The 21,307-nt window shown below is 64.0% G+C and overlaps 1 protein-coding gene across 7 annotated transcripts in view; it reads right to left on the reverse strand.

The window, feature by feature from the left end:
- Positions 1-21,307, reverse strand: part of IQSEC1 (IQ motif and Sec7 domain ArfGEF 1) — a 141,576-nt gene that overhangs the window by 35,696 nt on the left and 84,573 nt on the right. For 2 of the 7 annotated variants that reach the window (XM_043443450.1, XM_043443445.1), the window contains exon 1: positions 17,997-18,271. The exons of 4 other annotated variants lie outside the window; for them this stretch is intronic. In XM_043443450.1, coding sequence (XP_043299385.1) covers positions 17,997-18,061 — 65 coding nt within the window. In that variant the 5' untranslated portion in view covers positions 18,062-18,271. Of the gene's footprint in view, positions 1-17,996; positions 18,273-21,307 lie in introns of those variants that run through there. One more of the 7 variants, XM_043443444.1, reaches the window with a different exon arrangement.

The raw sequence follows: 21,307 nt of genomic DNA on the forward strand, positions 1-21,307 counted from the left end.
GCTCGCCCCCACCTTCTCCCGTGAGCCTGGGTAGTCAGCACTGATCCGTCCCTGACTCGCTCCTGCAGGCCGGCGAGCACCGCCTCCCGCAGGACCACGATGGTCGGCGGCTGGGGGCTTGTGCCAACACCAACGGCAACACGAGGCCGCCTCCCACCGAGGGCTGGAGCGCGTGGCCAGAGACATCTGAGGCCGGCGGCCAAGCCTCTGTCGGGCTCACGGGCAGAGGACAGGGCGGACGGCTCTGGGGACGGAACTTAGACCCGCGTTGCCCGGCTCGAGAAAGGATGCTCTCGCGTGGCTGAACTGCCTGTCCCTGGAGGTGTGGAAGCCGCAGCAGGGCAGACGCCTGTCAGAGGTGGGCAGAAGGACCCCTGCCCCTGACGGAGTGACGTCTGTACAGTCAGTACACGGAGACAGCCTTCAGAAAGCCCTCGGCTCGTGGAAAGCGCTTTCTAAGTGCAGTCTCCAGTTCTTCTCTGACCGAGAGGGCCCTGACTGCAGGTCCCAGCAGTGAGAGGTGGGAGGGGGAGGGGGGCCAATCCTCAGGCCAGAGTCACCCGCCCTGACTGCTGGACGGGCCTCCTTCTGCGGACACCACCCATGGCCGGAGCTGTAAATGCTTCTGAAGGGCTGACGGGCAGGGGGGTGGTCCCCGGAAGGGGCCCGGCTCCAAGGCTGAGATGCCACATCCCCACTCCAGCTGGTGAGTGAGTCAGGCAGGGGGCCCGTGGCCACGCGGACGTCTCTAATTATGGCCTGTGAGGTCATGGATGACTTTTCCTAAGAAAAACGCCAGTCTGAGGAGGCTGTGGGCAGAAGCAGGGACCCGCTGCTCACCCGTAGCACTGATGTTGCCGATGACAGAAATAACAACGTTTACAGAGTCAGGGCTGTTTAGTTCCCGCGACCGCCGACACACCTCACGGGCATAGAGAGGCTGGCCTGCCCCGAGGATACGCAGCTCACGAGTGAGATCAGAGCCCACACTCACACCCCCTGGGCTTGAACAGCTCGCACACACACACACACACACAGCAACTCTGCCTGTAAACCCTCGGGGTATATAGGCGCTGAGCTGGGTGATTAACCTACATGGCCTGTAACCGAACCGCCACCCCTGGGACCAGGGCACGCTGGGCCACTGTCCCTTCCGCAGACGAGGAGCGTGGGGTGCTGAAGCTGAGTCGCCGGGTCACGGGTGCAGGGGATCAGACCCCCGTCGAGTGCACCTGCCACCTGCCAGCACGGAGGAAGTGTGTGCCCCTGGGGGCAGGGCTGGGGTCCAGGGCCCGGCGTCCTGGGGTCGTGTGTGGTCATGACATCAGCCAGCCTGGGGTGCGTGGCGCCAGCAGTGGTCACATCATCTGGAAACGCCACTGTCTTCTGAGAGGGCCAGCCCCACGCGGAGGGAGAGCCATCTGCAGGCCTGCCTGTGGTCAGACGTCCACACCAGAGCCGCCTCCAGACTCCCGGCAGAGTGCCCAGGCCCGAGCAACAAAGCCTCCCAGACACACGCGCTCCCTCATGCCTCTGCCACGCTCTGTTCAGGGTTTCTGATTCTGGGAAAGGGAGGTTCAAGCCAGAGTCAACAGCAGCCTTTACAAGCTCTCCCTTCCCACTCTCCACGGGGGCTCCTGAGGCTCTGTGGTCACATTAGCAGAGGTCTATCGCCCAGGACGGGGAGGGGATGGGTCAGGCTGTGCGCTAGGTTCTGGGTGACAGATGCAGACAGACCAGGGTCTGAAGGGGAGGGGAGGGTGGGGAGGGACTGGTGTCCGTGTCCCCCATTGAGCGGCCACAGGAGCAGAGATGGGGTGAACGTAGCGTGGCTTCAGGAGGCACAGCGTCAGCAGCTCAGCGCCTGGCGGGGTGGGGGGCTGCCTCGGGGAGTGCAGGCATTCCCGCGGGGTCTGGAAAACCAGTCTTCAGGGACTGAGCTGGCTTGTGGTGGGTCATGACCCACATACAGTCACCCAGAGTGCCGCAACACAAGCTAAGTCTGTGTATATAATCCCTGCCGTGACCCCACGGAGAAGGCCTGGCTCCCCCGCCCTCTGCTGATGGGAGAAGGGAGACTCGGGGTTCGGGGTGCGCCCACGGTTGCAGAGCTAGGACCACAGCCAGGATTCAAGTGCAGGTCACCCTCCCAGGCTTCTGACTCTGCAAGACGTGCCTGGACCTGGAGGCAGCTGGCCTCCCCGAGGGCTGGCCTGGCCCCGAGCATCGGCAGACAAGGACACAGGGGGCTGGATCTGAAGGGAGAGATGAGTGCGTGAAGGGACACAGACCTGGTGTGCCAGCAAGGAGGGGCGGAGCGGCCTTCCTCGGGGACCCGGGAGGCTGCTCCTGCGCCGGTCATCCACACCCGCCTCCAGGGAGGCCCCAAGCATCACGGCCGGGACCGCAGCTGCTCAGTGGTCCTTAGGATGGACGCCTGGCTGGCCACAGAAGGGACTGACGGGCCCCAGGGGACACTGAGGCCTGGCCCTCCTGGGGTGAGGAGCTGGGGACCTCCTGTCCTCAGGGAGATGCTGGGCACCTCCCCTGGTGGGCAGGTCGGGTAGAAGGACGTCAGGATGGGTGGACGCCGAGGCAGCGAGGGCCTCCGGTGAGTGCTCAGGGCCTCCAGGCACTGCTGAGGGACTGGGGGAGGCTGGAGCCACAGCTGTCCAAACAGCCACTTGAACACCCAACGTGATTTCTGCTCGGGCAGCGAGGAGCACTGTCTCCAAGCCGAGGGAGGGGACAGTCGAGGCTGCCCTGAGGGCTGGGTGGGGGTCGGGAGGGTCTGGCTTTCACCCAGGTCCCCAGTCGGCTTTAATGGGGATACACAGTGATCAGAGAGGAGCTGAATGAACCCGTGTCCGGCCTCGGGCACGCCCTCTCTGCTGCCCGGTGGACCCCTGGAATGTGGGCCCCCCACCCCCGCCAGCCGCCCCGTCTCGGCTGACAGCAACTCTGTCCTTCCAGCTGCTCCAGTCAATAACCTGATGGCCGCTCCTGGCAACCGTCTTGCTCACACTCCGCGCGTCACCCGTCAGCAGAGCAGGCTCTGCCACCCTCGAGAGCGCCAGCATCGGACCGCTCGGCCTGCCCCCCCCGCCCCCCCCCCACCTCGCCACTTCGGGGCCAGTCTGGCCCAGGCAGCCCCTGCCTTGTCGCTGGGTTCCAGCCACAGCCTCCCAGTCGGCTCCTCCGGCCCTCGCACCACACCCCCGCCTCCCCCATTCAGCAGCTGGGACCCGTCGAGACACAGCTTGGACCGGGTCCCTTGTCGGCTGCCCCTCCCGGGGCTCAGAGCCAAGTCCTCCCAGTGACCTGGAAGGCTCTGCAGGACGGCCCCTCACACCCTAATGCGCTCCCACCACAGGGCCTTTGCACGTGCTTCCGCTCTGCTGGGGTCTTCCCAGACAGCCACCTGGCTCGCCCTCACCTCCTCCAGCTCTCTGCTCCAAGGCCATCCGAGTCTCAGGGAGCCCCAGCCCCCCGCCACCCTCCCGGCTGCACCTCTGCAGCGCCACGCCGCCATCTGCGGGAACGTTGGTGCCGCGAGGTCTGGGAACCCAGACACAGCAGTGTCGGGCACCCGGAGGCACGTATGCTCCCAGCCGCTTGAGCCGTGTTAGAAGGGCCCAGGCTCCCGAGGGCTGCGCTGTCTGCCACACGGACCCCAGGTCTGTGCAGCGGGACCCAGGCTGGGCGGGCAGGGACTTACGGGAGACGGTCTCGGCCCTGGGTCAGGGGATGGTGGGGTTTCGGAGCCACAGAGACTGGAACCCGCCCCAAGTTACGACCTCTGTGCAGAAAACCCACATGAAGACCCGCAAACATGACTGAGGATTGTCTAGAAACAGGGCTTTTAAAGGCAAGCCGGAAGCTTTTCTACCTCCCCACCATAACGTTCAGGCTCTAGAAGGACAAGGACCCTCTGGCTGGGCACTGCCAGCCCTCCCTCGGGGTGCCCAGCGGGCAGACTCGAGGTACCGGCAGAGGGTCTTGGACACGTGGCCCCCAACCCGGGCTGGTCCCCAGACTCTCCCGGGAGATTCAGCAGCGGATTCCTGCCTGCGTCAGGAGATCCCTGGAATTCAAAGGGTCAGCCCGCACTTTGACCCCAGAAACTGGACTTCTAAAGGAATCCTGGCCAGTCGTGACTTGTGGGCCGCCTGGAATCCCAGTGACCCGGCCAGCCCCCTCCCCGCCCGCCGCCCCCCAGTCTCGCCCCTGGACGCCCACCCCCGAGTCCTGCCCACGTGGCTCCATTGGGTCTACACAGAGCAGTGGTCACTGTCGTCCTCTTCGTTCTTACGTTAGAACTAGCCACCAAGAATGTTCGTTCATCCCGATTTCTGGCTTGTCTTTGATAAAATGAGTGGATAACATATTCCTGGGTGGCATCCATCGCTGAGCTGAGTGGTGGCTGCCAGCCCTGGGTGGACACCCACCTGCCTGTCCCGCGGGCGCCGGGGCCGGGCCTGCTTCACCGATGCCGAGGGCGCAGAGCCTCAGCCACGGTCCAAGACCCCCCGAGGCATGCTGCCCCCCGGCCTGAGCCCGGTTTCACACCAGCGAATGGTCCTCACCACCCCAGGGCTGTGCATGCAGCGAGTGCTCGGCCTCCAAACGTGGGCCCGGCCAGGGTCCTGCTGCAACAGCCCATGATCTGCAAGAAACGGCACCACCACGGACGCTGGGCACTGCAACCGAGACCCAGGACAGCCAAGAGTGATGAACAAACAAAGCGTTTAAAGAGGAGAGTGATTGAAGAGCGCGCCAGCTCTGCCCTCTCTAGAGATTTTCTCAGGACCCGGAAAGTCTTATTCACCAAACCACAGACGCGGGCGGCGGGCTGCACAGGGACCACGATGTAGACAAGAAACCCGGGAGCCCGCGGGAAGACCTGACCTCCCCAGGAGCCCCCCGACAGCCCCTCTCCCCGGGCTGGCCACTCCGGTCCGTGAACGTCCACTGAAGCCAGCTCTGTGACACAGCCAGGTCGGGGCTGGAGACGCGGGGGACGCTACATCAACGGTATCAAGGGCAGTAACAGAGACGCGCCGGGCACTGCAGGCCGGCGAGCAGAGCCCAGGCCCCAGCGCCCGAGGTGGGAAGCTCCCTGGAAGGCAGGCGCCCGCTGTCTGGACCCAGGAGGGACCCCGGGCGGTGACAGAGGGCTTTTCTCAGCTCAGGGCCCCCGTTTCTCGAGGCTGAGCAGCGGAGGCGGGGCCCACCGTGGGCACAGGGCCGGTGGTCCATGCCTGGGGCTGCAGGAACCCGAGGGCTGCGGACCCCACAAGGCTCGACAGGGAGGGGGCGCTGGACCCCTGCGCCGGGGCAAGGCTGGGGAAGGGTCCCGGGTGCACCTGGGGTGGTGGTCGGGGAGGACGGCAGTGGTGTTCTGCAAAGGCACCTCCATCCTTCCTTGCAGCGACCCTCAGCGACCCTTGGTGACAAGGGGCCTGCGCTGGCTGTGACGGGGGATGGGGAAAGCGGCTGGCGGGCCAGTGACAGGCCGGAGCAGGGAGATGCCCATGCCTGTCCTCGGGTCCTAGAAGACACCCTGGGGGGCTGGGGGTGCAGAGGCCACTGCGTAGCTGGGAAGGCCAAGAATGGGGGGTGCTGGTGGGAGGGGGACGCTGGTTGGTGAGGTCAGGGGAGGAGGAGGGCGTGGCTGAGGGCGGGGGCGGGGGGGGGGAGGAGGGGTGGGGCTGGAAGGAGGGGCGGAGCTGGAAGGAGGGCAGGGCGTGGCTGGGAGGAGGGCGTGGCTGAGGGTGGGGCGTGGCTAGGAGGAGGGCGGGGAGGAGGAGGGCGGGGCTGAGGGTGGGGGTTGGGGGGGGGAACGGAAGGCCCCCCCCCACCCCCCCCACCAACAGCCGGCAGTCCGGCCACTGCCTTCCCTGCCACGTGGGCACAGCTCCCTGGCCTGACTGCCCCATCCCCTCCGGGGCAAGGACGGCGGCCTTGACCCCCGCTACCCTGAGGCCTGTCCTGCTGGGGACGAGGTCCAGCCCCACTCTGCCTCCTGGGCGGTAGCACCAGCGCTAATTATGGGCGCAGAGGCCTCCGGGAGCGGCTTGCATACGTGTATAAAAATCCAGGACTCGGAACAATGGACTCCTCTGAGCGGGAGGCTATTTTTAGAGCCCTGCTCCCTGCACCAGCATCCAGCATCTCCCTGTTGGTCAGCTGCTGCTGGTGAGACGGGTCGCGAGCCCACCGGGAGAAGTGCGCTGTTGGGATGCCAGCGCTGTGGGGTGTGGGGGGCTGCCCTGGGTCCCAGGGGCCCATAGGGCATTCACCACCACACGGAGTCCCAATGTGAGCGGGTGAGAGTCTGCGTGGGGGGTCCAGCCCCCTGCCCGAGCCTCAGCTTTGCCATCGCAGGGCATAGATCAGGGGACAGGGCACCAGGGTGAGGAGCCCTGCAGACGGCCGGGAACCCCTCCAGGGGGCCGGGGCCGCGCCCTTCCTCAGACAGGCCTGTTCTCTCCAGCGCATGGCCAGAGGGAAGGAACGCGCGTCTGCTGGGCTGCCAGGCCCTCGCCCTGGCCTGCCAGCCTGTTTCCAAGTCACCCTTCCGGCCCCTGGGGAGGGGGCGGGTCCAGTGTCTCTGGCACGGGCCTCGCTCCAAACATAAAGAAGGTCTGTCTGCCCGCCTGCTGGAGCCAGACCGGACCTCCCCGCAGCTCCGCGTTGAGTCACTCCCATCAAAATAGCCCGGACGGCCGGAGGGTCAGAGGTCAGCCCCGAGAGGCTGCAGTCGGGTCCAGCGCGGCGGGGCCCAGGGTTAAGAGCGTAGCCAGCATGGGGCGTGAGGGTCACCCTGGCAGGAGGGGCGGGGAAGCGGGTCCTGCGGCCACCACACCATCTCCCGGCGCCTCCACCGCCGCCCCCGGCTCTGCACTGTGGGCTGGGAGCCTGAAGGCCTGTTCTGCCGTGTCTCCGCCTCGGAGAGCCGGCTCCAGTGTGGGAGGGAGGGTGCACACCCCTTGCTCAGGCCCCCGGGGCTGGGGCCAGGGCTTGGGGAGCTCAGAGAGCCCTCGCTGCATGAGTGAACGGCGATGCTGCAGGAGCGCTGTTGCCTGTGACTGGGGGCTCGATGGACCCATCCATGTGCTCAGCGCACGCCGAGACGCGAAGGACGAGGCCCACAGGCCGGTGGGGTCCGGAGCTGGTCCCGGGACACTCCCACCCTCCCTCGCGGGGCAGGGCCTGGGACCCCGAACACCCGCCCTCTAGGATCCTTGGGCGGGCCCCCCTCTCCGCCCCCCCCCCTGGCATGGCACCCAGGCCACCTCGCCCTCGCCTGCAGCCAGGCTCACTCCCTCCCTGCTCACCCTGCACAGGGCCCGGCGGGCAGACAGGTACCCCTGGGTTCCAGCCGGCAGGCGCGGCCAGCATGGGGCCTGCTGCGCTCGCCTCCTGCCGCCCCAGACGGCTGCGGGCCTGGCATGTTTCTCAGAGGGACAGACGCTTGTTCTGCTCCCAGAACACTGTTCTCCAGGCCTCGAGTCACAAAGCCGCCGCGGGGACACCCTGGCGTGGCTCCCGTGGGCCCCCTCTGCCCGGCCCTGGGAGGCCTGCGGGCCGGCACCAACGGTGGCCCCGACGGGAGGTGCAAGCCAACTCCCTTCACGGGCGGGCGGCAAACGTGCGCGTTCAGGCGGGCCAGATGCCAGCTGGCGGGGGAGCCCCGGGGCTCTGGGTGGGGGCTGGCGCACACAGCCAGCCGTCAAGGCTGGCCTGGGCCTCTGCTGGCGCGGTGCTACGCACACGGCGTCACCATCAGTCCCGGGGGGCCCCGCTCGGCCTGGGGCTCTCACCCCACACGCCAGGGGGCCGAGCAGCAGGCCAGGGGCCAGGCCTGCATCCTGGGAGAGCCGGGCCTCTGACGCCAGCCCCGCAGCCAAGCGCAGAGACGGGCTGTGAGAAAGCCCTTTATCCTCCCCAGCACCATCTGGGCCGGGACAGAGACGAGGGTGGGGCCCAGCCATCTGGGACCCTGGCGTCAGCCCCGGAGGCCTGGCGCCCACCCGGCGTCTCCTCATGGGCCGATGAGAACGCAGAGCTCTCGGGGGGATGGGGGTCCCCATGAGGGGGCTCACAGGGTCTCAGCACAGAGCTCCAGACGGGCCCCCGAGGGTCAGGCCCAGTGGGCGCATGTCCCCGCATGGAGACGGCCACGCCCACAGGGGCTCTGCTCTTCACTGGTCACAGTCCCCACCGCTCTCTGCAGCCCGACCACACCCACGGGCTCCGGGCCTTACACCACCCTCCTGCTGGCCGCGTCTGCTCCACAGGCTTGCCGAGGACCAGAACTCATGACCAACTCAGAGAGAAGTCAGGCCTGCAGCCCCGGGACCGGCTGTCCTCAGGGAGCCTGACTTAGAACACCAAGTCCCCGGGGGCAGGGCCCTGGAATTCCCACGGCTTCACGCACGGCCCTGCCTTCTGTTCTGCCTCCCCCTCCGACAGTTGGATTTTTGAGGGTCCCCCCGACGTGGCGCCATCACACGGATGATGACCGTGATCCCGTGGTCGTCGTGGCCACCGAGCTTCCACTCACCAGACGTTCTCCCTCCTCCGTTTCACGCGGAGAGTGGTGGTTTAGTTACTCAGTCGTGTCCGACTCTTTGCGACTCCATGGACTGTAGCCCGCCAGGCTCCTCTGTCCATGGGATTCTCCAGGCAAGAATACTGGAGTGGGTTGCCATTCCCTTCTCTAGGGGATCTTCCCGATCCAGGGATTGAACCCTGGTCTCCTGCATTGCAGGCAGATTCTTTACCGACTGAGCTACGAGGCAAGTCCTAAAGTGTCCATCCGAACCAGGACGCCCAGGTGACACCCTGGGGTGCGCCCACCCAGGACAGCCCCCTTCACCCCTCCGTGTGGGGAATGCTGCTTTGCAGCTCACGAAGCGCCCGCAGGGAGCGTGGGGCCGGGCTCAGGGGGGAGGCCAGACAGGGTCGAACTCCAGCTGCCCCACTGCTGGGCTGAGTGACCCCAGGCAGGTGGTCTCCCCGCTCTGGGCATCCACGGCCTCCTCGAAGCAATGGACATCGGTCTCGCCACCACCCAGCAGGCGCGTGGGGACCCAGTGAGGACCTGCCGTGCCAACTGCAAGCACCCAGGTGAGCGCGGGGCGCTGTTTCAGCTCTGCACATGGGACACGAGGGCTCAGCAGACAGCCTGTGAGGTTCTGTCGAGGCCAGAAAGAGACGGGGACACGTGGAGTCCAGGCCAGGACCAGCCTCGGCATGTTGGGGAGCCAGGGCCCCCAGCGTCAGGCACAGAGCTCCGTCCTCTCAGCCCGCCCTCGGCTCACCTGAGCACTGGGACTGCCGCTCCCCTCGCCGCGTCTCAAGTGCAGACGGCATTGCCCCTCCCCGTCCGTGTGTCTCACTGGCCACTGCTTCCCACCCGCCCTCTGCCAAGACCCTCGCCCCCACAGCCAAGCCAGGGCAGCCCTTGTTGGTTCTCACTGTTTGCCTCAGGAGGACTCGGGCTTCCGACGCCAGGGCACACTTGGAAAGATTTTTCCGAACACATACACACATACACGCACGGCCAAAAATCTTCCTGGCTGAGCCAAATTAAATACAGAGGCCTCTAGTTATTTCCATACGCGCAAAAGGGACTTAAAGAAAGCAGCTCTCTGTGGCAGACTCCAGCAGACAGGGCCGGGCCGGGCCCCAGGGACGCCCGACAGGGCAGGGAGGAGGCACCGGCTGGGGAGACGGGCTTCGGGAGAGCGGGCGGGCAGAGAGGAGGCCCCGCCACACAGGCCTCCCGCCAGCGGCCCACCCTGTCGGCCGGGATTGGGCGTGGGGCCTGCTCGGGGCCTGGGACGCTGTCGGCCCAGCGCTGCTGTCCCACCCAGATGGGGCCCCGAAGCTGCCTGACCAGCCCCCCACCCACAAAGCCCTGTAAACCCGCAAATCCTCCAGGTCCTTGCCGACTTAAAATCTTTGTCACGGTTGTGGGGGGGCCAGCGCCCACCCCCCCGACAGGGCCCTGTCCCCCATGTGCTGTGGCCTCTGGAGGTGTCCACGGCCTCCCGGGACGCTGGGTGCCCACAGTGGAGGGGGCATCGCCCGCAAGAGGCCTTGGGAGCCCGCTGACCCCGGGAGGCACACGTCTGTCCCCCTGGAGGGCAGCCTTGGGATCTCAGCACAGGCGAGCATGACGCTCGGGGTTCCCGTACACCTGCCTCCCGTCCAACACCCCGGGGCGGGACAGTGTGGACACCCTGTCATCATCCTCTGGGGGCCGGGAGCCAGAGAGCGCTCGCGCTCAGAGCTGGAGGCAACACCCTCCCGAGGCAGGGGCCCTGCCCATTTACTTGATGGAGAAACTGAGGCACCGAGGGGATGTAACTGACCAAGCACTGGCCGCCGCCCCGGTCACGGCGCTTGACGCCCCCGCCTCCACCGTCTCTTCCTGGGGGGCACCTGCCTTGTCTGACCCTGATCCCTCCCGCCTGCCTCTCAGGACCTGAATCTGCGGCGTGGCCGACGGGCCCCCCTCCTCCACATGTGGCCCCTGTGGCAAGGGCCTGGGGGCTCAGGACGCTGCCCCTGGACCTCCCACACCAGCTCAGAGCCCTGCCCGTCTGGCGTGCCTGGCAGGCAGGGGCTGCACGCCCTGGGGCAGGCGGCTGGGCCCCTCTGTGCCTCCGCTTCTCAGCCGTGAGACGGGGGTGCCGTGCAGTTCACACGGCCCCCGTGAGGCCAACGGCAACTCCCAGAGGCCCTCGCAAGCCTCTGCTCAGAGACAGGCGTCCGAGCGTACGACCTGAGGAGCGGAGCGGGGCGCTGACCAGGCGGCTCTCTGGCTGGATTCGGTCAGGCGCCCGGTGTGTGCCCAGCCCCATGCTGGGCGTGGGGGCAGGGGCAAGAACATGTGCGTAAGAGCCAGAACCCCCACTGCCTGCCAGGCCGAGACACTGCCGGGAAAGCGGTCATGTACACACACGTGTGGGGTCCGGGCTGACCCCCGCCTCTGGGGTGGGCAGTGTGGGGAGGGGGACAGACCCAGGCGCCAGGGCCGGAGCTGCAGGAAGGACAGACAGAAGGGACCGAGGCCGCCCAGGCAGGGCCGGGGGGAGCCCTGTCTCCCACGCCAGACAGAGCGCGCTTGGAGGCCGGGGGTCAGGCCACCCAGGGACCGGCGGGAGGAGGGGCCCGTGTGTCTGGGGGCAGACGGGGGTGCAGGAGAGTGAGGGGCAGCAGCCAGGGCCCCGTGGGGATGGGGAGCCTGACGGGAGGGCCTGCTCTGCCCCGTGGGGTGGGCGTCACTCGGGCCCCAGGGCGGGGACGCCGGCTGGGGCTCTGGGTCCCCAGCTCCGCCGCCAGAGACGAGGCTGACCACAGGACAGGACCTCGAGGTAACATCCACATGGCGTCTGGGATCTGCCTAACCCAGGGGCGAGGAAGGAAAAGCGCCCGTGGGGGCCATCACGCCCTTCGCGGATGCTTGGGGCGTTTCCATGGCAGAGAGTTTAAAACAGTGCTAGGAATCTGCTGTCCACATCAAGGCCCGTCATCTAACTTCCTGGGCCACTTGGCCATTTTTACTGAGTGAGGGGGAACAAAAGTAACAGACCCAGCACGTTTAATTTATGACTCTGAGAAAGTTGAGGGCCAGAGGGCACAGAGCGCCTGGGTCTGCACGGCTGAGCCTGCCCCGGGCGCTCGGCGCAGGAAAAGGCACTTCCCGGCCACTTCCTCCCCCCACGCCGCCCGCCCGGCTGGGACAGTCCCGGGCCTGACCGGGGTCTACACGGGGAAGCAAGACCAGGGAGCAGGTGGCCTTTCCTGATCGCAGGCTACCAGCCGGCACCGCCCAGCGCCCCCGCTCCCACGGCCCCGGGGATCCGGAGGACACTTCTCACCCCCAGGTGACCTCGTGGCGTGGCAAACACGCTCCTGAGACACACGGCCACTGGCCAGAGCTCCGAGGGCGCCGCGTCCGCTCTGCAAAGTGGGCTCTGCGCGTCCCCACGCGGCGGCTGGGAGAGCCCGCCGCGGCGTCCGAGCCCCGGGTGGCGGGTCCACTCCTCGCCCACTCCCCGCTTCCTGTGTCTCCCCCCTCCCCACTGTGGAGCGCTCAAGCCCCGTCTCCCCCAACCACGTCAGGGAGGGAGGAAGATATACACTAACCAGAAGACCAGGTGTACGCAGCGCAAAGCCTGACTACGTGATTTTCATTCTTCTCACCTCAGTCTCCTCGTCTGTAAAATGGGACTTATACCAGCCACCTCACAAGGGTCTTAGAGGGTCAGAGAGGCCAGGTGTGTGCAAGGTTCAAAGGCCGCCCAAACGTCAGACACGGTCCTTTTTATCCTGTAGCCGGTTTCAAGTGTGGCTCAAACCTCTGTCAATTCCAGACCCACCAGAGCCAGGTGAGGGTCCCCTTCCTGCCTGCAAGTCCTGGGCACCGGCGGGGGTGTGCCCAGTCGTGAGGGGCCACTTCGCCATCCCGTGGCCGACGTCACCCTAGCTCTGCTGAGGCCCTGGACACAACATGGTCTAGCCTGCGTGGGAGGTGCGACCCTCAGCTGCAAGCGGGACGAGCACATACGCCAGAGCCCACGACTGGGTGCCTCCTCTCACCCAGGCTGCCCTCGGGGCCCCCCGGTCAATGCCACCATGCACCATGAGCCGCCAAAGGGGGGGCCACCCGCTCCCGGCTGGGAACAGCGTCCTGGAGCCCCCGGCTCTGCAAAGACCTGGAGGTGACTGTCCACCACGTGTTTCCACGGTGTTGAAGCACTCCATGCAGACTAACTCATCTGAGGAGTGCCTCCCGTCACCCACCTTTTACAAATGGGGAAACTGAGGCACGGCAAGGCTAAGGAACGTGCCCGCGATCAGAGAGTCTACAGCATCCGCCTCCTAGCTGCCGGCCCCAAGTCCCTCCCTCAACAAACGACCCCCGGGCCCTGCGGCTCTTCACCCACAGAGAGGGACACCCAGGCCCAGAAAGGGGATGTGACGCGATGCCCGATGCCCGGGCTCCCAGGGAGGCGCCCTTCTCTGAGATAGTCAGGGTCAAGAATGGCCCTGACTGCGGCCGTAGCTCACACTTACTGCGCTCTTACTGTGATACAGTAAGGCACCGTTTTCAAGGTTTCCCTCGGACAGATGCGTCCAGTTCTCACACCACCAAGCCTCCCAGCCAGAGACAGGGATGGGCCCCGGGAGGAAGTGCTCATGTTGGCAAGCAGACAGACACCCACGCTGCCCGGACCACGGGCCGTTCCGGGGAACCCAAACCAGGAGGCTCCCTGCTGGCGCTTGTTCAGTCTCCAGCTTTCTTACTGGCCCTTGTCTCCTCCCACAGGATGGAAGCCAGCAGCCCACACGCACGTGTGTTCCCCAGTGACGTCGAAGCCTGTGGCCCTGGGCTTCCTCGCCACCCGGAGGCCGGCTGTGTTTCCACCGACCCCTCGGCACGTCAGGGGACAGTCGGCCTCTGTCCCCGAGACTCCACGCCACAGCGAGACTGGCCTGGGGCAAGTGTGCTTCCCACAGAGAGCAGCAAGTCGTGGGGGCAGGGGGCCGCGTCCAGCCGGCGTCCTGCTGGAGTGTCTGGGAAGCAGCTCCGGGGTCTGCGGTGTCCGGCAAGACACCAGGAGGATGGACGGAGTTTGTTATCTGCCTGCCAGCCAGCTGGCACATTCGGGAAGGCCTTGGGAATCCCCACAGCAGGGGCTACTGCAGAACAGACTCCTGTTGGGTGCTGCGGGAAACACAGGAAAGGTTCCATTGGCCATGTGACTTGTTCTGTTAAGATTACTGAGTCCCGGAGGAGTCACAGCCTGGCTGTGAAGAGCGCAGACCTTGGAGTCAGGCAGGCGGAGACCACATCTCAGCTGCTGGACTCACTGGCTGGTGACCGGGGCAAGTCATGTAACCCTCCCCTAACTGAGAAAGGGGCACAGAAGATGCTCTTTCTCAAAAACTGCTTTGAGAACTAAGTCCTTCACTGAGTTCACCCAACGGCAACTGTTGCTATCGTTTTTATTATTATTATAACAACCTTTGAGCAAAGAGGAAAAAACAAAGCCGTCATAGCTTCCCCATCTATACACGGAGGGAGGGGACCCTGGCTGTGGCTCCACACCTGGGCCCGAAGCTCACAATGAACGATCTCCATGTCAGGAAGCTGCAAACCAAGGAAATAAGACGGAAAGAACAGTCCTTTCCATCAAGGAGCAGAGAAGCTCCAGCCAAGTACGAAAAAGGCATTAAAAGCTATTAGAGTCATCACTTTATGGCAAACAGAAGGGGGAGAAGTAGAAGCAGTGGCAGATTTTATTTCCATGGGCTCCAAAATCACGGCAGACGGTGACTGCAGCCATGAAATTAAAAGACACTTGCTCCTTGGAAGGAAAGCTATGACCAACCTAGACAGTGTATTAAAAAGCAGAGACATCACTTTGCCCACAAAGGTCCATATAGCCAGAGCTGTGGTTTCCTCCAGTAGTCATGTATGGATGTGAGAGTTGGACCATAAGAAAGGATGAGCACCAAAGAATTGATACTTTCAAACTGCGGTGCTGGAAAAGACTCTCAAGAGTCCCTTGGACTGCAACAAGACCAAACCAGTCAATCCTAAGGGAAATCAACCCTGAATATTCATTGGAAAGACTGATGCTGCAGCTCCAATACGTCAGCCACCTGTTGAGAAGAGCCCACTCACTGGAAAAGACCCTGATGCTGGGAAAGATAGAAAGCAGGAGGAGAAGCGGGTGACAGGGGATGAGATAGTTGGACAGCATCACTGACTCAATGGACGTGAATTTGAGCAAACTCCGGGAGGCAGCGAAGGACAGGGAAGCCTGGTGTGCTGTGGTCCATGGGGTTGCAAAGAGTCAGACGTGACTGAGCGACTGACAGCAACAACAAAGACAGCACCTAGGTGGTTCCGCCCCAGTGCAGACTCCAGAGACCAGCCTTCACCCCAGACACCAGCAGGAGACCAAGCAGAGGGGAGCAAGTGGCGACGGGGCGGAGGGCTGCTACCAGGCCAAGCTGCACAAGCCCCATCTCACGGATGCAACAATCAAGGCTCAGAAGGGAGGCGACACGCCTGAAGCCAGGTGGCTAGGAAGAGTCAGGTTCTGTGCAACCGGGAGGCCGGGCGCTGGGCCACATGGCTCCACACGAGTCGTCTGTCCCCCTGTGCCGAGCCTGGGGCCTGGCAGAGGCAGGTCTCGGTAACGGTTTGGTGAGTGAATAAAGGAACACAGGAAATGCAACGTGGCCGCCCCTGAGGCTGCACACGTCTCTCCGGAGAACAAGCCCCCTCGGGGCCTGGGAGCGTGTGCGTCCACAGGTGCCTCGTGTTTGGAGGATCGCCATGCCCAGCACGTGGTTGATGCCATGCACAAGCTCTGGCCCCGGGCTTGGGGGGCACACATTCAACTCAGGTGCAGCCACTGCAGCCAGAAGGCACCACGCCACGCCCTCCCCCATGATTACCGCCACCTTCCCCTCACGCGGTGGGAATAGCCAGACACTCTAAGGCCAGACCAATGAATTCTTCAAGAGCCGCAATGACCTTTAAACTCGTTACCCTTTGCTTTTGAGGACCAATGACCAATCCCACTCAACAGCCTCTGCACAGACACACACACACACACAGAGTCAAGGGGACCCAGGCTGCCTCCAAGTCCATGACCCCTGAGTGGTTGCCCTGCCTCTGGGCTTATTACCAGGCAGATTTTCCACACGTCATCACAATGCAGAGGAAATTTACAAAAGAGGAAGGAAGAAAACCCACCGGGTCCCGGGTGGTGGGAAGAGCCGAGTGTTGACCCGGTTGACCATGCGTCTGACGGAGGCCAGCCCAGCGAGGGCTCCCAGACCCACTGGGAGGGCCTTGGGCCCCTCCGTGAAGCAGCGGCACCATCTCCTGTCACGGCTGGGGAAACTGAGGCTCACGGGGTATGAAAACTTGCGTGACCTCACAGAGCTGAGCTGGGGTTTGCCATCAAGTCTGTCTGCCTCCCTGAGAGCCCCTCTTTCCTGATGCCCTGAGCTGCCCTGGACTCACGAATTTGCCGGGCCAACCGCGATCCCACGTTCCATAGAGCCCAGCCAGGTAACACTTGCACATGCATACGCCCGGAGCTCCCAGGGCCCAGTCCAAACTCCTTGAGAAAGACCTATTTGTGCAGCCCTTACCCCATTTGACTGTGCAGCCGGCAGTCCTGTCCGTGTTTCTGAGCCAGAGCTGTGTAAATATTAGCACAACCAGCTCAGAGTCCGACTTCCCTGAGCGAAGGCCCGAGGACAGCGGCGGGGTGGGCAGGGACCCTGCGCAGGCCGCCAGCAGAACACGTGGGTTTTACTCTGGGCTCGCCCTGGAAGACTCTGGTCAGGACCCCGGCCCCCCAGCCTCACTGTGTCCATGTAGAAAGGGAGGGCGGGAGAGGCTTAGACCACAGAGCGCCCAGGACAGGTTCCCGGCGTGCTGCTGGCCGGGGGCGGGGGTGTGTGCGGCCATTCCAGGACGGGTGGTCTTGGACCTGTTACACACTGGGGGTGTCCCGAGGCCTCTGGAGCCTGCTGGGTCCCCTCTGGGCCACCGGGAAGGATTCTGGGTCGGGGACAAGCTGGCTAAGCCTCCCCAGGCCAGGGCAGAGCTGACCCTCTCCCACCCTCCCCCCAGGCACTCAGCGGCAAATGGGCCCCACCTGCGCGGAGGCCCGAGGAGCAGCTGCTCGTCACCAGCTCTGACCGCAAACGGGCCCCAGCGGGCCTCCCTGCAGCTGGAAGATTCAGACGGGGCTGTGGGGAGGGCCTGCCGGTGAGAAGGGACGCAGGACCGGCAAACATGCAGAAGAGGTGGCGTGGCCATCCCAGCAGGAAGGGTGAGACTGAACAAGTCCTCACAGACAGGCAGAGCGCTCAGGACGATGACTCTGAGCCGTGCTGACGGCTGTGCCCGCTGGCCCGTGGTCCCACGAGGAGAGGGATGCACGCGAGTGCGGGGCGGACGGCTGTGTGCGGCAGCGGCACGTGTGGGATGTGAGCGTCACGGACCCCCCGCCCCCTTTCGGACTCTGCTGCCGCCGACTCCAGACAGCTGGTCCTGCAGCTGCAGCCGGCCTGGCCTCCGCCCCAGACGCAAGGAGTGATGGGTCCTTGGGAACCGCACCCCCCACAACCCCACGTGGGGCCTCCAGCCCCGGGACTGGCGGTGGGGGGGGGGGGGACGCGGGGGGCGGAAGGGGACATATGTGCATTCTCAGTGCAACTGCCAGACAGGAGCTGCAGAATTTCTGAACTCAGAGATCAGACGGCTGCAGGTGGGTCCCCCCTCCCAGGAGGCCTGACACAAGCCAGGACCGTTTGTCAACAAATCCCCTCCGCCCCCCAGCCCTGCTCCTCGGAGGGGCCTGCAGACAGCTCGGGGGCAGCTGTGCTGGCGGGCAGTGCGAGGAAATCAATATTCCCAGCACACACACACACTCTCCCCCTCTCTCCGTAAACACAGGCCGCAGATGCTCAGCCAGCCACCCACCCACAGGCCCCGGGAGCAGATCAGGGATGGTCTCTGGGACACACACTCATCCCCTCTGACTCCATCCCTGACCACACCAGACACACGTCGACAGACACCCCCAACCCCGGGGCTCAGTCAGAGCCACGCAGAACCCCACCTCCGGGCTCCAGCCCACCCAGCGCACGCCCAGGTGCCCCAGCGCACCTGCGCAGCCCCGCGCGCTCTCCCCCCGGGGTCCGCCTGACACAGGCCCCGGTCCGGCAGCAACAGGCCTGCAGCCAGGCGCGGGAGAGACGCCCGCTGGCCGCGCTCCCCCCGCCAGCACCGGACATCCACTCCCAGCGGTCCCCCAGGGCACTCGCCCGCGCGGGCTCCCGTCCGACAGTCCTGGGGGCGCAGGAGCTCACCGCGCCCCGCGTTCCCGGGCCCCCGGGGCCCCGCATGCTCACTCACACCCTCCCGGCCCGGTCCTCACCCGCTGTCAAGCTCCAGCTCCAGCAGCGACTGCGTCCGCTCCGAGTTGCAGTGCAGGCACCACATGGCGGCCGCGGCAGGAGCTGGCGGGGCCGGGCGCGCGGGACCCGGGCCGACACCCGACCGCCCGCGCCCGGCCTGCCAGCCACGCGACCAGCTCGGGTCGCCCGGCCCAGCGCCCGCAGGTCCCCGCCGCTCCCGGCCCCAAGTCTGAGCCCCAGGCCGGCAGAGCCCGCCCCGCCGCCGCCCGCCAGGCGCAGCGCTAGGCCGGGCGGGAGGAATGTGGCCGGGGCGCGGGAGGGGCCGCGGGGGGCGGGTCGGGGGCGGGGCCGTGGGGGAGGGGAGGGGAGGGCGGGGCCCGCGCTCAGGGGGCGGGACCCTCTCTCGGGGGGCGGGGCCGAGGAGACGGGTCGAGGGGCGGGGCCGCGGGGAGGGGCGGGACCCACTCTCAGGGGAGGGGCCGCAGGGGGCGGGGCGAGGCCGCATGGGGCGTGGAGTGGGCGTGACCCGCGCGGGGGCGGGGCCTGCGCAGGGGCGGGATTCGCCCGCGGCAGCATCCCCCACCCTAGCCATGGGCCCTCCCCTGGGAAGACTGCGCACTGGCTCCAAGACGGATCCCCCTAGCAGACATATGTCCCTCCCGAGCGTGTGAGCACAACAGATACAAAATCCCAAAACCAGCCAACTGGAGCCTACTCTGCCAGCGGCGCCAAGCCCTGCCAATCCTGACTCTGGCCTCGGTTTATAAAACGGGGCTCGCGCTTTCCCAGATGGTGCGGCTCTGGGCTCTAACGCCCCTGCCCCAGAGACGGGGGAGGGCCCCCCGCCCCCCCACCCCCGAGTCTGAGGACACCCTTTCGGGGGCTTTCTGGTGAGGATCTGATGAAGCAGCTTCTTTCTCCGTAAGCCCTCAAGACCCTCTGCCCTCCCCCCACCCATAGAACAAGGTCCAGACCCCCAGGCAAGCTTAAAGTGACGCTAACTCGCATTTTAGAGGTTTTTACCGATATTTGGTCCTCAGTGCCACACTGTGATGCAGTTACTACCGGTCCCACTTGCCGAAAGGGGAAACTGAGGATCAGTTTAATTGGGTTAATGAAGAGGTTTCCTTCCCTCTCATGGCTCTCTCGATGAGCAGTCGTGGCATGTTCTCAGCTGGCACACTTATGTTCCGTGGGCCCCTTGGAGGCAGGCACGGTGCGTGGCACCCGCACTTTTGGAATGCTTAGATGTAGTTGGGAGACTCCTCAAGCAGACAGACACGATCAGAACCCACCTCTCCCAGGCCGCCCCACCCTCAGGTCCATCTCCTGGAGGGCCAGGCAGCTGGCAGGTCTGCAGGGGGCGGAAGCTGTGGGAAGCCACGCATGCAGGGGCTTCTTCACGTGCCCTTTCGAATCTTTCATTTGCAGGGGGGCCAATGAGGAGCATCATCCCCAGATGGGGACCTGGGGCGGGTGGGGAACAGTGAAGCAGGAGGACTGGGCTGGCTCAGCCTGCATCTCGGCAAGGGGCAGGCCCCAGGGCCAGTTCAGTGCCCGGGCTCCCGGGCAAGGGGCTGGGCAGCAATGCACAGCCCGTCTCCACACCCGTCCTCTTCGCGTCTGATGTTTCCTTTGATACATTAAGAATAAATGAAGACAGAATGGGAGAAACTGTTTTCAAATTATGCATCTAATAAGGTCTAGTATGTGAAAAAGCTGGCTTGAAACTCAACATTCAAAAAACTAACATCATGGCATCCAATCCCATCACTTCATGGCAAATAGAAGGGGGAAAAGTGGAAGCAGTGACAGATTTTATTTTCTTGGGCTTCAAAATCACTGCAGACTGTGACTGCAGCCATGAAGTTAAAAGACACTTGCTCCTTGGAAGAAAAGCTATGACAAACCTAGACAGCACATTTAAAAAGCCGAGACATCACTTTGCTGACAAAGGTCCATATAGTCAGAGCTATGGTTTTTCCAGTAGTCATGTATAGATGTGAGAGTTGGACCATAAAGAAGGCTGAGTGGTGAAGAATTATGCTTTCCAACTGTACTGCTGGAGAAGACTCTTGAGTCCCTTGGACAGTAAAATCAAACCAGTCAATCCTAAAGGAAATCAACCCTGAATATTCACTGGAAAGACTGATGCTGAAGCTTCAGCTTCAATAATTTGGCCACCTGATGCTAAGAGCTGACTCATTGGAAAAGACCCTGATGCTGGGAAAGATTGAAGGCAGAAGGAAAAGAGGGCGGCAGAGGATGAGATGGTTAGATAGCGTCACCGACTCAATGAACAATGAATTCATTTGTTCAATGAATTTGAGCAAACTCAGGGAGAGATAGTGGAGGACAGAGGAGCCTGGCGGGCTGCAGTCCACGGGGTCACAAAGAGTTGGACATGACTTAGCGACTGAACAACATCAACAACAATCCATATTAGATAAAGGATGCTTACAACTCAACAGTAAAATGGCAAATAACCCGATTAAAAAAATGGGCGCAGGGGACTTCCCTGGTGGTGCAGTGTATAAGAATCCGCCTGCCAATACAGGAGACACAGGTTCAGTCCCTGGTCCAGGAAGAGTTCACATGCCTCGTGGCAACCAAGCCCGGGCACCACAGCTACTGAGCCTGCGCTCTAAAGCCTGCAAGCTGCAGCCACTGAGCCTGTGCACCGACCACCACTAGGATGGCTGGGATCAAGAACAACAGGAGCCCCGCCAGCCAGGGCTCTGGAAGAAGACCTTCCCAGCAGCCTGGTTGGGGGTGGCGAGATGGGCAGGGACACAGTTGGTAGGGTTGAAATAGTCCAGTTGGGGAGGTGGGTGGAGAACTCCCACCCCAGCCTGACCTGCCCTCTAAAAATAGTCTGTAATAAATGGGGCCAAGAGAGTTCCCCTCAGCTGTGGAGCGCTCCAGACGTGGCTCACAACCCAGATTCTCCAAGGATTCCAGGCGCTTCTCCAGGCCCAGCGCCTCGTCGCTGGCCAGGACAGACTTGGCGACAGAGTTCCGGCTGGGATTTGGAGAAAGGGCATTGAATTTCCCTGTTAGCACTTGGACTACAGAGGATGGAGTCCCGGGAAACCAGACGCCTCTTCATTCTCTTGTTTTCTCTTCCTGCAGAGTGTGCCTTTTGCTTCTGCTCTCTGTCAACTGCCTCATAGATTAATAATTCAAGGAATCATGAGGCGAGTGAGAAAAGTTTCAGCCTGAAGAGGTGGAGAAAGCCAATTTTTCTGCAGAGTGGAAGTGACCAGACTGGGCAAGGAATCTTACATGTGCCATCTGGGCAAAGTGTTTAGGCTTCTGAGCCCCTGTTTCC

The sequence above is a fragment of the Cervus canadensis genome, chromosome 22 (assembly GCF_019320065.1).
Source record: "Cervus canadensis isolate Bull #8, Minnesota chromosome 22, ASM1932006v1, whole genome shotgun sequence".
NCBI lineage: Eukaryota > Metazoa > Chordata > Mammalia > Artiodactyla > Cervidae > Cervus > Cervus canadensis.